At 51.8% G+C, this 15,444-nt stretch overlaps 1 protein-coding gene across 12 annotated transcripts in view; it reads left to right on the forward strand.

Annotated features, from left to right (window-relative positions):
* Nucleotides 1–15,444, forward strand: part of EPS15L1 (epidermal growth factor receptor pathway substrate 15 like 1) — an 89,191-nt gene that overhangs the window by 26,248 nt on the left and 47,499 nt on the right. For all 12 annotated transcript variants that reach the window (XR_005022802.2, XR_005022801.2, XR_008992859.1 and 9 more), the window contains 7 exons: nt 61–123; nt 3,076–3,201; nt 6,623–6,682; nt 9,879–10,112; nt 11,884–12,041; nt 14,196–14,352; nt 14,552–14,637. Coding sequence is in view for 9 of the 12 variants with exons in the window: in XM_036876064.2 (XP_036731959.2) it covers nt 61–123; nt 3,076–3,201; nt 6,623–6,682; nt 9,879–10,112; nt 11,884–12,041; nt 14,196–14,352; nt 14,552–14,637 (884 nt within the window). In the remaining 3 variants the exon portion in view is untranslated. The remainder of the gene's footprint in view (nt 1–60; nt 124–3,075; nt 3,202–6,622; nt 6,683–9,878; nt 10,113–11,883; nt 12,042–14,195; nt 14,353–14,551; nt 14,638–15,444) is intronic.

The raw sequence follows: 15,444 nt of genomic DNA on the forward strand, positions 1-15,444 counted from the left end.
TACATCCTCTTGTGATTTAATTCCATGCTACCCACAGCAGAATGTATTTTTTCTTCTCAGCATGACACCAGCAGCCCTTTGATGGTCACACCGCCTTCTGCAGAGGCCCTCTGGGCTGTGAGGGTAAGTGACCAGGGGCAGCACCCCTCAGGTGCATATGTTTTAGCCATTTATGATGTCATTCAAAACATTTCACAGGACAATTCTGTCATCGGTTCTGTTTTAGAGTGAGTGTGCCATAGAATTTGGACAAAATGCTTTTTCAAAAAAAAGTCTTGTGAAACAGCCATGATCTGTACCTGAGTGTTGCCTGCCAAGGTAGTCAGCTGAGTGTCAGGCATGGGATTCTTAGAGTTTACACTTTAAATCTTGCAGTTCTAGGTCCTGTTCTGTGCTTTTTGCTGCTGGGTTGGTCAGGATAGAAGGGGAAATGGTGAGAACCTGCAAATGTGAAGACCTCAAAGATGTCTTCCAGCTACTGCTTTTATTCCTAGCCAGTTGATGCATTATTATTACTTCTTTTCTGATGCTTTCATTGATTTTTTGAAAAGCTTCTCTCAGCACTTAAAGTGTTATTTTATAGAGGATATTGTGGCTGGAACACTGTGTCACTGCTTCTAGAAAGAAAAAGGCAAATGGTGTCCTCTGATAAGTGTGGAGTTTGCTCCTAAAGGAAGTGCACGTGGCACATGGAGACAGCCCCCGCTTGTTGTAGGAGGATACTCGTGTGTCCTCACTTTCATTTAGCTTAACTGCCAATGTCACATTTTGCTGTGAGAGAGTCTGAAATGAGCTCTGACTTGGCGCTGAATGAAAGTGGGCAGGGTCCCACCCCTGGTGTATTTGTGCCCCCTTCAAACATTTTTGTTCTGTTTTTTTTCGCAGTTGGTCTATTCCCTCCTTGGAGGGTCTGGACAGGGGGAGGTCTGGGCCTGGACAGGGCAGGAGGAGGTTCCATGTGACCCAGAAGTTGCGAAGTTGTCTCCATGGGCAGTCAAGCTCTTTGCTGGTGGTTATGCTACCAAAGGATTCTTTTTCTGTAGTCTAGTTGCACTGCACCTACTTTGAAAGAAAGCTGCTGTGTCGTGAAAAATTTTGGAGTCAAAAGAGATCTTATTTCTTGAAGAGTTCCTTCCTGCCCCCTTCTGGCAGGGCTGTGTGGAGGCCTCACTAGAAGGGCTATCAACTGAGGACCCTATGAGGCCTGGCAGAGAGGACTTGCAGGAAAGACACTGTGATTGAAGCAGGCTGTTTTCAGGGGAGATCTGGCATTTCAGTGAGAGGAACAGGGACAAACAACCTCAGGTGCCATGTGTTCTTTTCCACTGTGAAAGTTCCTGGGCTTCTGGAGGCACCAAGTCCGCGAGTCTGGGGTCAGAGAGAACCCCAGACACACGGGGCATTTGCCTTGTCAGCACTTACAGCAGCTCCTGCTTGCAGTGTCCACTTTGCTCCTGTTACTCTTTTTTTTTTTTCTTTTAACTGTGGTAAAATACACATAACGTAAAGTTCACTATCTGAACCTTTTTAAGCAGACAGGCACGCCTTGGAGATATTGCAAGTTCAGTTCCAGACCACTGTGATAAGGTGACTTTCGCACTAAAGTGAGTCAAATGAATTTTGTGGTTTCCTAGTTCATATAAAAGTTCTGTTTATACACTATACAGTAAGTATGCAATAGCATAATGTCTAAAAAAAAACATGTACATATTTTAATTAAAAGCCACTTTATGGCTAAAAAATGCTAACCAACATCTGAGCTTTCAGTGAGTTGTGATCACTGCTCACAGATCATTATAACAAATACAATGAAAAAGTTTGAAACATTGGGAGAACTATGAAAATGTGACACAGAGACACGAAGTGAGCAAATGCTGCATGCTGCCAATAAACTTGCTCAACACAAACCTTCAATTTGTAAAAAACAGTATCTTTGAAGTGCATTAAAGCAAAGCAGAGTAAACGAGGTGTGCCTGTACAGGTCAGTGTGTTAGGTACACTCATGTTGTCATGCAGCCATCATTACCATCGATCTCTAAAACTTTTTCACCTTGCAAAATGAAACTGTCTGCATTAGTCACTGATTGCTCACCCACTTCTCCAGCCTCTGGCCCCGCTGTCTGCTTCCTGCCTCCCTGGGTGGGACTCCTCCGGGGACCGCCTGTGAGTGGGCTCATGTGGTATTTGTTCTTTTGTGTCTGGCTTCTTCACTCAGCATGGTGTCCTCAAGGCTCATGCATGTCGTGGCATGTCAGAATCTCTTTTCTTCATAAGACTGTGTTAGATTCCTTTGGATGGATGGACTACATTGTGTTTGCTCATTCTTCCCTCGATGGACACTTGTTGAGAGTGTTTTCTTAGCGCTCCCAGTGGCTCCAGGTTGTGGTCAGAACCTGTGGTAAGAGGTGTGGATCCTCTCAGTCCACTTGCCATGGGCTTCATTTCCCTGGGGGGCAGCCTGGAGGCCCCTGCCCAGACCCTCCTCACGGACAGCCCTGTTGGACATGTCCCTATATGTCCTATTTCAGAATGGCAGTAGCTGCCTCTCTGCTGTGTAAGTCCTGCCCAGACCTTCACTCTGTTCAGGAGGAGTTTTTGCTGTTAGAGACACAGGACTTCCTGTGTTTAAAGTTGATTTTGATAATTGCTCAAGTCGATTTTGATAGTTGCTCAAGTCTGGTTTATTTTTCTATTTGGTTCTTTAGTTGTCTTGGTTCTGAAGATAGATATCCAGGTTTAGTTCTTTGTCCCAAAGAAGTAAGACCCATTCATGCTTTCATGTCTCTAATCCTAGTGAGCTCCCAGGAGGCAGGTAAGAATGAATCTGTGTCTCCCAGGCAGCCGCTGTGGTGGAGGATGAGGCTGGGGGACCAGGTCATAGCTCCCCCGTTGAGCTTGGGCTGCCAGATCCGTAGTCACCAGAGAGCTGTTTCCTTCAGGACCTAAGGTCACTCTGGGACTGCTGTAAGGTCCCTTTAGGTCCTCACCCGTATTCATTCAGCTTCAGGTCAGAGCACGTTCTGGACTAACACAGGCATACTTTTTTGCTCACTCAGGCTATTTCTTTCCAACTAGGTAGAAGAAAAGGCAAAATTCGATGGAATTTTTGAAAGCCTCTTACCCATAAATGGTTTGCTCTCTGGAGACAAGGTCAAGCCAGTCCTCATGAACTCAAAGCTGCCTCTTGATGTCCTGGGCAGGGTAAGTGCTTCTCTGTCACCCTGCACCATCCCCACTGACACTTACGAGACTTGACCAGTGACACCTGGCCGTGTGCTCCTGGGGGCCTTTGAAAGAGCCAGTGTGGATGGAGAACTTGCAGCAGTCAGGTCGGCTCCAGGGAGTGGCTCGCAAATACTCCCCTGTCTGTGGGAAGATGCTGGTGTGGGCCCTCTGCACATGCGGGAGGCAGCTTCAGAAGCAGACTTGCTGCCTGTGGCCCCGGGATGGCACAGCTGGGATGGATCCCAGGCCGGCGCCCCTTCCCCTGTGCTCCTAGGGAGGAGAGTGGGGTGTACGGCTGTAGCATGCTCGCTCTCTTTTTAGTTACTTTTTCTGCCTGTGAGCTTAAGGTAAAGGTACTTCTAATTCTACAGGTTTGGAAAGAATTTTGTTTCCTTTTTTTTTTTTCAAAGAAAGCTTCAGTTTTGTTCCTGTTAAAGTAAGTTTTAGTTGCACCTTTCTGTTCTGGACTTCTCCCTCTGACGAGGTTTGTGTTGCACCCCGTGTTTCCTCTGGGCACAAAACCCAGCTCTGCATGGCTGATTGTGCTGAGCCCCCCACCCTAGACTGAGGGGATGGATTTGTCTGTCAGGATGGGACTGCTGTGGCACAGCAGGTGCAAGCCGGGAGCAAATGACTGAGCATGGCTCCGGCTGCCACAGGCCCCCAGTGGCTCCAGCTCATGCCATTTGGTAGAACCTTGCAGAAGTGTGCAAATTCCTTCCCACTCAGATTCACCCAGTGACATTCCTGTTTGAACACCACTTTTGCAGACTCTGGCCCATTTGCTAGGGCCTGGGTAGAGCTTGTCTTGATCACTCGGTTTTGAAACGAGGGTGGGAAGAAAGGGGATATCTCAAATCCCTTTGTTTTCCTCTCGGCCATAGTGTAGTGGAGACAGTCTTTACTGGCATGAGTTTTAATTGCAGCAGGATGGGGTGACCATTCCTGCACAGTGTGTCCCTGTATGTGGCAGTCCTTGCAGAATACCTGACAATTGGATATCTTAGTGCTGTAGAGCCAAATCACAAATGAGATAGAGAAGGACAGAGGCAGAGTGAACTTTATTAGAAAGGCAGCTGCAGCTGGGAAGGGTGTGTTCTGTAGCTCTCCTGCCCCAGCTCCAGGTCTGGTGGCACAGGGGTCACTTCTCTTCTTCTCCTCCCTCCTTCCCCCGCCTTCCTTTGCATACCAGCCCATAGGTGCACCCATCCAGCTGTGCATGCGTGCATCCATATCCATATCCGGGCACACATGCATCAGTGCACTCATGCATCCATGCATGTCTGCACACACTCATTCACTCGTGCATCCATGCACCCACGCATTAAGCATCCATTCAGTCATTCAGGAAGTTTCAGAGCCTGCTCTGGGCCAGGCCTCATGCAGAGCACTGGGGAGATGGGAATGAAATGAGATGAAGTCCCAGAGGTCAAGTAAATACATAATGGTTAAATCCTAATACTTGTTTATGGAGTGGTTGCAAGTACTCAGTGATTTCACTTGTGCAAAGTGCTAGAATCACTCTATTATGGATGATGTCACCCTCATTTTCCAGATGAGGAAATGGGGGTCTTCAGAGTAGCCAGTAAGTCACTTGGGGCCACATGAGAGCAGAATAAGGTCCTGGGGTGGACCTAGACTCCTTACTCTTCCCAACCACCCCTCCCTGCATTGCCTCTCTGATAATCCAATGTGAAGAGCTGTGTGGCAGACGGACAGGTAGAGCAGGCCAGGTGCATGACATTGTGAACAGAGGCGATGTGACCTATGGGGTGGGGCTGGTGTTCTCGTCTGGCACTTCTGCCTCCCCAGGAGGTGTTGAGCAATGTCTGCAGACAATTCTTGTCTCGCCAGGGTTGGGCAGAGGTGGACTGAGCTTTGTCAGGAGGGGAGCTGCAGCTGGGGAGGGCGTGCACTGCAGATCTCCTGCCCTGGCTCCAGGTCTGGTGGCACAGGGGTCACCTGTCTGCTCCTCTTCTCCATCTCAGGAGGGTGGGGCCCAGAGGTCATGCTCCACACTCTGCAGTCCCCAGCATGGCCCCACCGCAGAGAGTGATCTGCAATGTTGGTGGTGCTGGGGTGGGGAAGCCCTGGCAGTGGGGGACTGGAGCCAGGGAGGCCCATTTCAGTCCTGGTTCCCCCAAGCAAGTGATGTGTCTTTGGGGAAGTTCCTCTTCCTGAGTGTCTGTTTCCTAAATTAAGACCACTGCATAAAGCACTCAGCCCAGTGCTGTATGCCTCCAAGAGGGACCTTAGCGATTTCCACTGTTTAATCCAGCACATGGCCTGTACTCCCAGAGAGGCCTGTGAACAGTTGGAGTCCCTAGAGGTCAAGGTGGAGCCCTGCAGGCCAGGCTGTGGTGCAGAGACCTGCCGAGGACATGGGCTCCGTGCATCTGGCTAGGGGCAGGGCCTAGATGCTGTCAGCAGGGCGGGGCAGGGTCCGTGCATAGAACAGTCCTTATGGTAACCCTATGATGGGAGTAGAGGTGGGGTGGCCAGCCGGATGCTCTGGTCTCTGGAGTTGGAGAGGGCTGGGCAAATAAACTGTGGAGTTGCTGCTGTGTGGAGTTGCTGCTGGACAGCACAGTGGTGCAGAGGAAGACCTGCACAGGGGGACCCTCGCTGCGCTGACATCTCTAGTGATTGGCAGGGGGTGGGAGGTACCAGCACATGAAGCATCAAGAGCCCTGGGTGTCTGCTGGCACCATGCCCAGCATTGTCCGAGTCAGGCAGGCCTGCTGGTGGGGGGCTGACTTGAGTCAGGAAATAGTGCATCCATTGTGCTTTAGGAAATCCAGCACATGGCCTTTGACCCAGTCTAGGGACCCATAGACTTGACTCTTGACCCTGTTTTCAGGGTGCAAGGTGAGCCTAGCCCATTCTGTGGCCCCTTCCTCCCCACGCACTGGTGAGAGAGGGGAGGAGACCCCACAGACCTGCTTGAGTGCGTACGCATAGCCCCTCGCAGCACAAGTAGGGATGAGGCTGGGTTTGTGTGTGCATGTTGTAGGGGACTTGTGTATGGAGCAACACCGGTGCCAAAACCCAACCATCTTTTCTAAGATTTCTTAGTAAGATGATAAAGTACAAGTCAGGGTGGTCATGATTATAATCACGATCATTTGTTAGAGGAAATGAAGGTACTATTGTAGAAAGGACCTTGGAATCTGCAGTACTTCATCAGACGGTCATTTTTCAGAGGACCACAGGCTGGTCCTGAAACGTGTTTTGATTGCCTCTCTCAGTCCTGGTGTGTGCTGAGCACTCGGAAGCTGAGATCTGGCCAGTGTGCTTGCTGCACCCTAGCCTTCTCTTCCCCATAAAGCTTCACGTTCCCCCGGCCTGGGAAGGCCTCGGCCCCCCACCCAGTAAGCCTCCTACTCTTGCCTTGCAGGTCTGGGACCTCAGCGACATCGACAAGGACGGGCACTTGGACAGAGATGAGTTCGCTGTGGTAGGGCCCCTGCTGTGACTCTCTTTCCCACTCTGCTGAGGAAGGAAATGTGCAGCTCATGTGGGGGTTTCTGGATTCGGTTTTTTTCTTTGATTTTTAAAAAATGCTTATTTTGATATACTTTGGACATAAAGAAAAGCTGCTGTAATGCGGAACATTGTTCTGAATGCCCTTCACTCACATTCCCCAGTGTTACTATTATACCACCCTGGTTCTCCTTCCCCTTCCCTCTCGCTGTGTGTGTATGTGTGCATGTGCGCACACACACGTTTTCCCCTGAACCCCTTTGAAATAAGTTGCTGACACCATACCGCTTCCTGCCAAAATACTGAAGTATGTTTCCTAAAGCCAGGGAAATCTCTTAACATAAACACTGTCCAATTCTAAATCAGGAAATTAACATTGATATTGTTTAATTTATTGTAGTACCTGTCTTATATGTCATATTTAATAAATTACTATATTTATCATTATACTGTCATTTAGGATGTTACTCAGATTTTGCCAGTTGTCCTCAAAAATCCTTTGTAGTGAAAGAAACTCCCACCTCACATGCTGTGGCCCTGTCTCTCTTGTGTCCCTGATCTGGGGCAGCTCCCCCATCTGTCTTTGAGCCCGGTGGCCTTGTGGCATTGAGGGGCGCAGACCAGCGGCTTGTAGGGTGTCCCCTCGGCATGGGCTTGCCTGCTGTTTCCCAATGATGATCCAGATCACGCACTTTCGCGGGGCAGGACCCCACTGAGGTGGGGCACGTTCTCCTCCTCAGGGCTCGTGCCGTTGACAGACCTGCTCCCCGAGGAGAGGTCTTTCTGCTCATCATTGCCCTAGAATCCACCTTGACCGTGGTCGGGGTGGCGGGTTTCTCGCTGCAGTCACTCTTCCTTGTGCTCCATCTCCTGTGGGTGACACGTGGAGACTGGGTACTACTTAACTTCCAGTCTCACCTGCAGTGCCCACATCCCCTCAGGAGTGTCACCTGAATCCATTAGGATTATGGTGGTTGCCAATTGAGTTTCTGATTCTGGCATTTCTGGCACATTTTCTAGTTGACCTTCTACCACAAGGGATTTATTTGTACCACTTTCCACTGTTTATAATCCATCACTGGTGAGATTTCTTTTGCCCAGTGGGAGCTCCTCCTGGCTGGCTCCTTTGTCCTTTGTCTACACCCATCGTTCTCTGTGACATGATAGGGTGCTCCTGGCTCCTGTGTGTGTACAGTCCCTGGCCCAGCCCCATGGCCAGCTGATTCTCCCTGGAACCACAGTTCTGTGTGGTGGAGAGAATGGTGTTAGAAACCGGGATCTGGGTGCTGTGGTGCTCAGTGCCCTTGGGTTCCCCTGCTTCTAGGCCCGCAGCAGACAGAGCTGGGAAGGTAGTTATACATATAGATGTGGCCACCAGGTGCCCCACAATGCCAGCATCTGGTTCCATGTCTCAACCATGCAGAGCCCTAGCCCTCCTGTTCTCCTCTTAGCGGCCGTGCTGGGTCTGTGCACAGATCAGGGAGCGCCTGTTCTGTGTGCCTCCCTCCCATGCACCTGTCTGGTGGGCTGGGCTGACTTCCCCCATGCCTGTCCTCCTTAACCCAGGCCTATGTCATTCTGTCCCTCCTCCTCCTCTGCCCTTCCCTCCACCTCACACCTTTGACCCTTCTCTTCCTTTCATGGGCTTTGTTCACTCACCTCATTCCATTAAACTGCAAACAGTAGAATAAAGTAGCCCCATAGTTCAAGGACAACACTGTAATAAGAATCCAGTTCAACCAAACACCCCCCACCCCCGCCAGAAAAAACAACTATGAATTATCTGGGAATTCCCAAATAATACAAACAAAATACAATAGTATCCTTAAGATATATCTTCTGTTCTAGGAATTTTAAACATCTTTAAAAAATGTGATTTTACAATATATACACGAACTGAAGCTTATTATCATTATCTTACTATACAGTATGTGGGTAAAGCCTTGGAGATTTTAAACTTCTAGGTTACATTTAAGCCATTTTCCCAGGAAATTACACATTTCTCCCCCAGTGCACCTCATAATCCCTTATTTTTAACAGTGCCAGTTGGATGGGTTTTTCCCCACATACATCAACTCAGCTCTATTTTACTTTCAGCATTTTCCATGTTTTCCCATCATCCTATTCTTTTTAATGGCTATCCATTATTATGAATTTTTATTATGGTAAAATATACATAACATGAAATTTACCATTTTTAAGTGTAAGGCTCAGGGCTATAAATACATTCACTTGTTGTGCATCCATCTCCAGAACATCCCATCCTTCCAAACTGAGACTGTCCCCATTAAACACTGACTCCCCATATCCCTATCCCAGCCCTTTTTTATCTATTTTTTGTATGTGTGTTTCTTTTGACTGCACTTAAGGTGTTTGTGTCTTTGAACTGCTCTTAGGGTGGTCCCCCGGAATGGGGTGATTGGCTCAGAGTGGCCCCAGAAACATACCTCTCTTCTCATGACCTCATGAGCCCCAAGTTCCTATTTTGTTTTGCTCATTTCCCATCATTTCAGCCAAGATTTATGTTCTCTCTAAATGGGCCTTAGAATATTGCCATTTTGCAGTATCACTAGCTGGGTTTAACATTTTGCAGAGTTTTTAAGTGATTGTAAATACTACCTATGTTAGTGATGTGTTAGCAACTTAAGGACTATTTTGAACTGGGGAGGGCTGTTAATCTTGGTTTTGTTACATTTTAAAATAGATTTTTTTTTTTTTAACTCCTCTTTTTAGACGAAGCTTATTTTCCTTTCCTGCCTCAAACATCCCTAGCACAGTACAGCCTTTTGCATAGTTTTCCAAGGCTCCCAAATATCTTAAAGGATACGTAGCTCTCATGGTATGTCTTTAGACTTCCAAATTCTGGTACTTTGGGAGTCATCAGCCCTGTAGCTGGTGGCCCTCCCATGTGGTTAAGGGGCACGTATGACATCTGTCATGGTTGAATTCCTTTTCTGCTCATGTCAGTCTCACGTGATTAAACACACTTCCTGGAAAATTCTTCATTGAAAGATAACTGATCAGAAAAGGTTTATTTTTACTCTGTACAACATTGACGTGGCCTCAGAAAGTAGTCTTCGTCCCACCCCTGCAGCCCCTGAAAGAGCTGCCCTGTGCCCACCCTGGCCTGGGCCTCACCACCTGAGCGTGATTCTCCTGTGTGCTCTCAGGCAATGCACTTGGTGTACCGCGCCCTCGAGAAGGAGCCCGTGCCCTCCATGCTGCCGCCACCCCTCATCCCCCCCTCCAAGAGAAAGAAGGTGGTGTTTCCCGGTGCCGTGCCTGTGCTGCCCGCCAGCCCCCCGCCAAAGGACAGCCTCCGTTCCACGCCTTCCCATGGCAGCGTCAGCAGCCTGAACAGCACAGGAAGCCTGTCTCCCAAGCACGGTATCAAGCAAACGCAGGTACGCTGCCTGCTGTGCACGTGGCCACTGCTAAGAGTTGCTGCTTGCACAGGTAGAGTCTTATCAGGATGTCTGTCAAGAGCAAGTAATTTTCCACCCAATAGTAACATTTGTGATTATATTTTTTAGAACAATATTTATGGCTGGTGTCTCAGTCAAGTATGACAGAATGCCATAGACTGGGGGGCTTATAAACAATAGATGTTCGTTGCTCACAGTTCTGGAGGCGGGAATCCAAGATCAAGGCGCCAGCAGATTCAGTATCTGGTGGGGGCCACTCTGGTTACGGATGGTGTCTTCTCACTCTGTCCTCACGGGGCAGAAGGGGCAATGTGGGGGGGCTCCGAGTCCCTTTACAAGGGCACTGATCCCATCGTGGGCCCCACCCTCAGGACCTCATCACCTCCCACAGGTCCCACTTTGGACACCATCACATTGGGGACTAGGGTTTCAGCATGAGAATTCTGGGGAACACATGTTTGGTCTGTAGCAACAGGGGTTCAGAACCAACCAACCAGCCCTTCCTGAGACACGCTCAACACACTCTCCCACATCTCTGCCCACCCCGTGTCAGGCAGCACCCCAGCTGGGAGGGGGCATCCGCAGATCACGCCCCTCCACGGGGGGCCAGGCCCTGTGCACCTGGCTGTTCTCCCTCCACCCTCCCTTCTGGATTTCCCACGCCTCGCCTGCTACCTCGTGCATTATGTTAACTGTGTGTCTGCCTCACCCCATACCCCCCACAGTTTCACGAGAGCAGTTAGTTGTTGGGTTAGAATCTCAGCATCTGGAACAATCCCTGGTACTCTGATGCTCAGTAAACATGTTGAATGATCAGATGAGCGAGGGAGGCACCTGTCTCTTGTTAGGAAGACACTTGACGCCCTGTCTCTGCAGTGCTGCATCTTACATCAAAAAAGGCATTTCTTGTTCTGGCAAATTTCTTGTTCAGGGTCACCACGGGCTCTTTATGAAAAGGCACCGTTGAAACTAAAACATGCCAGAGTGTGAACATGAGTTGTCTCTGGAATCATGCTTCACTTCCTGCCTCCGAGTGGTTTCCAAGGCAAAGCACCAAACATGACAGATGAGGGCTGGTCAGTCCTTCTGTGGGGTTGAGTGACCAAAATGCAAGCGAGAAGCTGTGGGTGCAGTGTCAGCCTACTGGCAGCAGTGACTTGGCTAGGAACCCCTGGGGCACTCCCCAGGCCTGTACTCCCTGTGGGGCCCTGCAGGCATCCCCCGGCTGAACCCTCACTGTGGCTGCACCGGCCTGCGTGGTTGTTGTTATTACAGGATGTACCTCAGCAACAACTATCAGGGAACTTTGGAAAAATAGGATTTATGACTTATGGGTCCTGGAGGGTGCACGGCACACCCGGGGCTGCATGGCAGGGTTTCAGGTAGAAAAGGCATGGACCTGGGGCGCTGCCTTATTGGGGTCCAGTGTGCAGGCCTGGAGTTTCACAGGTTCACTTTCTTTTGGCGAATTTAAAACCTAAGTGCAGGAAGGGAAAAGCAGGGTGCTCAAGTGGTCTGCTGTCCAGGAATTGGGTAAGAAAGCAGGCCTTTCGATGGGAGAGGCTACGGTGGCCAGGCTCCCTTTCTGACCCAGTGGGTGGCTGGCTGTGTGTTCATTTGAGAGGTTTTCTGCCCAAATGCAGAAAGTGCTTTAGCAGTCCTGCTGTCCTGGCATGTGAAAGCGCTTCTGTAGTGCTGGTCTGTGGGTTATGAAAAGCTTAAGCATTAACACTTGAAAAACCCCTTTCAGCCCACAGTGAACTGGGTGGTGCCTGTTGCAGACAAGATGCGCTTTGATGAGATTTTCCTCAAGACCGACTTGGACCTGGACGGCTATGTGAGTGGCCAGGAGGTGAAGGAGATCTTCATGCACTCGGGCCTCACGCAGAACCTTCTCGCACACATATGGTAAGGTGTGGAGATGGACAGTTGCTGCCTGGTACTCGGGGCCCTGCTTAGTGGGAGTTATAGCCCGGGGTGGCTCGGGCCCTGTGGAAATGAGACACATGCAGTGCAAGGGGCTGGGGTAGGGGGTGAACAGCATAGATGTCCTCCCTCTAGGGGGTTCTCAGGCAATTTGCTTACGTGACTGGGACTTGTTCTTGCTGGTGGTTGTGCTGGTTCTAGCAGGAGGCCCAGCCTTTGGTCAGGGTGCTGGCTCTGGGCCCTGCCGCTCTCTGGGGGCTGTGAGGCCCCCATCTAGCTGCCCTGGCCAGGAGGAGCTGCGGCTACCTCCCCAGGAGACCTCTGAAGCTCAGTGACTCGGCTTCCATTAGCGAGATTCCTGGCTGCACCTTGGTGCCAGTTGAGTTGCTGGCCTCACGCCCACTGTCCTGCAGGGCTGGGCAGTCTGCAGGCCGAGTAGCCTGCACATTGCTGGGGTGGCTCCTTCTGTAACCAGCCAGCGGTGGAAGTCCATTTCTAACTTTGTCTTCAGAGCTCAGGAGCTTCACTTGGGAGTTATAAGGAGAGAACGTCTATATAATTCTGGAGAGGTGAACTCCTGCAAGCAGAGCAGTGAACATAGCACTTTGCTGAGTGGCTGGGGAAATAACCATCTTCAGCAATAACCCATAGCTGTCCACACTGTGAGGTGAGGCCCCCAAGAAAACTCGCTCCTTATGAAGGAGTGAGCTCGTGACACCCAGGGTCAGTCACCAAAACCGGGGAGGCTCAGCAGCTTCCCACAGGCCAGGAGTCAATCCTCAGCCCCTTGTGATCTAGTGCCTCCTTTATCACCTGAAATAGTGAAAACGTGGTTCAAAAGCCACTCAACACCCTGATCATAACACAAAGGGGAGTGATGTGTCACACATACCTCAACCTGCAAGCAGCGTGACCACACGTGAGCAGCACAGTGCACTCACAGATACATCAGGAGTACGCGGAGGACTTGCAGAGGCTTCCTGCCCAGGGGCCGGCAGAATGGTGAGCTCTAGACCAACTGCTAGGAAAGTGAGACAGCAGTCTAGGTTTGTGCATCACTGAGGAGGAGGGGACATGCCAAGAGGACGGCAGGAGAAGATGAGGACGTCGCCTGCCCCTGCACAGCGTGCACACCCGCGGTCAGCGCAGCATCAGAGCAAGCTCAGAGGCCTTGGGGCCCCGCTCCTTCAGGCCGGAGGGGGCAGGCGGCACTGTGGGCGGCTGTGGCTGGGTGTGCAGCGAGCCGACTTTCCTGTGGAGATAGTCACAGTGTGAAATTGTCATGCCCTCGGACTGTGGCAAGAACATTGTCATTTTGAAATCAGTGATATTCAGTGGGATGAGATCCCTTCGCTCGGCTGCCCTGTTCCGACTGCGTTTTGAGCCTGCGCCTGTTACATGCGCTGCTTTTGCAGTGACTGTACACATGGGGGGCGTGTGTCCACGTGCTCAGTGGACAGAGGGAGGAAGGGAAGGGCAGACGTGGAGGCTGTGTCCCCTGCAGGAGGTTACCCTCCCCGTAATGGTGGCTTCTCACCTGGCCTCTGTGGGAGCTCCATGGGCTGGTTTGCGTGCTGCTCTGCGCATCTGCGAGGACACACGGGCCCCGTGGGCAGGGCCAGCTCAGCAGGGAGGGACTGTCCCCTGCAGCATGGCCGTTCCTGGCCTCATGACGACAGCCCAGACAGCCCAGAATGCCACTGCCGCCCGCGGTGAAAACCAGCAGCCGGGCTACTCATAGCCCCAGGCCGCAGCAGCCCATTTCCAGGGGAGCAGCTGCTCTGGACCAGACCGGCGCACCATCGCACATACGGAGACAGCGTGGCGCCCCGAGCTGCCGGGGAGGCCTCCCAAGGGACAGGCCCTCGGCCTGGTGGGTGGGGCTCGGCCGGTCTCCGGCGGCCCCTCCTGCCCCGCAGCCCCTCCAGACCAGCCCGTGGGCGGTGGCCGGCTGGGAGCCTGGGGCTGTCCCCCGGAAGCGGGACGTTCAGTAGAAAAGGAGTCGCCGCCGCGCCCCGTCGGCCTCCCCGCCATCACGGGCGCGCGCCTCTCCGACGTGGCTCCGTGGTGCGTCCCCGCGCGCGGGGCCGTGTCCCTGCCTGCCCTGTGTAATGAGCTTCCCCGCATTTCTCTCAGGGCCCTGGCCGATACGAGGCAAACGGGGAAGTTAAGCAAAGACCAATTCGCGTTAGCTATGTATTTCATTCAGCAGAAGGTCAGCAAAGGCATCGACCCCCCTCAGGCCCTCTCGCCGGACATGGTCCCGCCCTCAGAGAGAGGCACCCCGGTCCTGGTGAGTAGCCCCCCGCCCCCCGCGTCACGCCGCGGCACCTCCTGCAGCCCGCCGCTAGGTGGCGCCGGCGCTCTGCGGTATTTCCCCAGGCTGGGGCTGGCCAGATCGCGACTGTCCCCTATTCTAAGACCTGCTAGTCCCTGCTGTGCCGAGAAGTCAGCTTGCCAGTTCAGAATTCCAAGTCAGAATTTGGTTCCAGGACAGTTCAAGTTCTCTCGGGTCCGGGGAGTTCACTGGCGTGAAGGAACTTGATGACATCGGCCAAGAGATTGCCCAGTTACAAAGGTGGGTCAGAGCGGCCCCTTCCCCTCGGGACCCACAGCTCCCGTAGACCCATCCCCGGCTGTTGATCAGAGTTACCAGAGCTCTTGACACGTGTGGAATGCTGAAGTTCGTTCATCGGAACCACAGGAGCGCACGTTGCCCTGAATTCACGAATTGCCTCAGTGAGCTGGAGTAGGGATGTCCTCAGTGCAGCCGGCGTGGGCTGGGGCTGGGGGTCTCGGGCAGGTTGCGGCCAGGCAGCCACAGACCCCGGCCCCTCAGGAAGCTCTGTTATCTTGACACACAAAGTAACTTAGTCTCATGGCAAGTTAGTGGCTCAGGACCAACAGCTACATTGTGTGAGAGGCCTCGTGTCCAGGTCTGTGGCTCCATTCCCTGTGCCCCCTGCCCCAGTTTCCCCACCTGTAAAAAAGGGCTTTGGACGGGGGTGTCTGCACACTCAGTCTGGCATAAAGAAGTAAGTCCACCTCCTGTATGCCTCTGATCCTCTTCAAAGCAGCCTCTGCTTACTAGTTAATTCCGGGGCAAGGCAGACTCTCATTACATGGCAGGGGAGCACTAAGCTGGAGGGCCAAAGGGTGCTTTGCCCTCCATGGGAAAAGGGAGTGTTTACTGGACCAAAAATAAACAGCGTCACTTTGCTAGCTGGAGACCCCGCTGGTATGGTTTGTACCCTTAGTGGAGCACAGCCCTGAAAAGCAAAGGCAGGTCAGACGTCGGGTGGGACCCGTGGCTGATCACAAAGCCTCAGTCTTGGCCGCTTGCTGAACCCAGACTGCCTGCTTCACGCTCAGCCCAGAGGACGGC

The sequence above is a fragment of the Manis pentadactyla genome, chromosome 12 (assembly GCF_030020395.1).
Source record: "Manis pentadactyla isolate mManPen7 chromosome 12, mManPen7.hap1, whole genome shotgun sequence".
In the NCBI taxonomy this organism is placed as follows: domain Eukaryota; kingdom Metazoa; phylum Chordata; class Mammalia; order Pholidota; family Manidae; genus Manis; species Manis pentadactyla.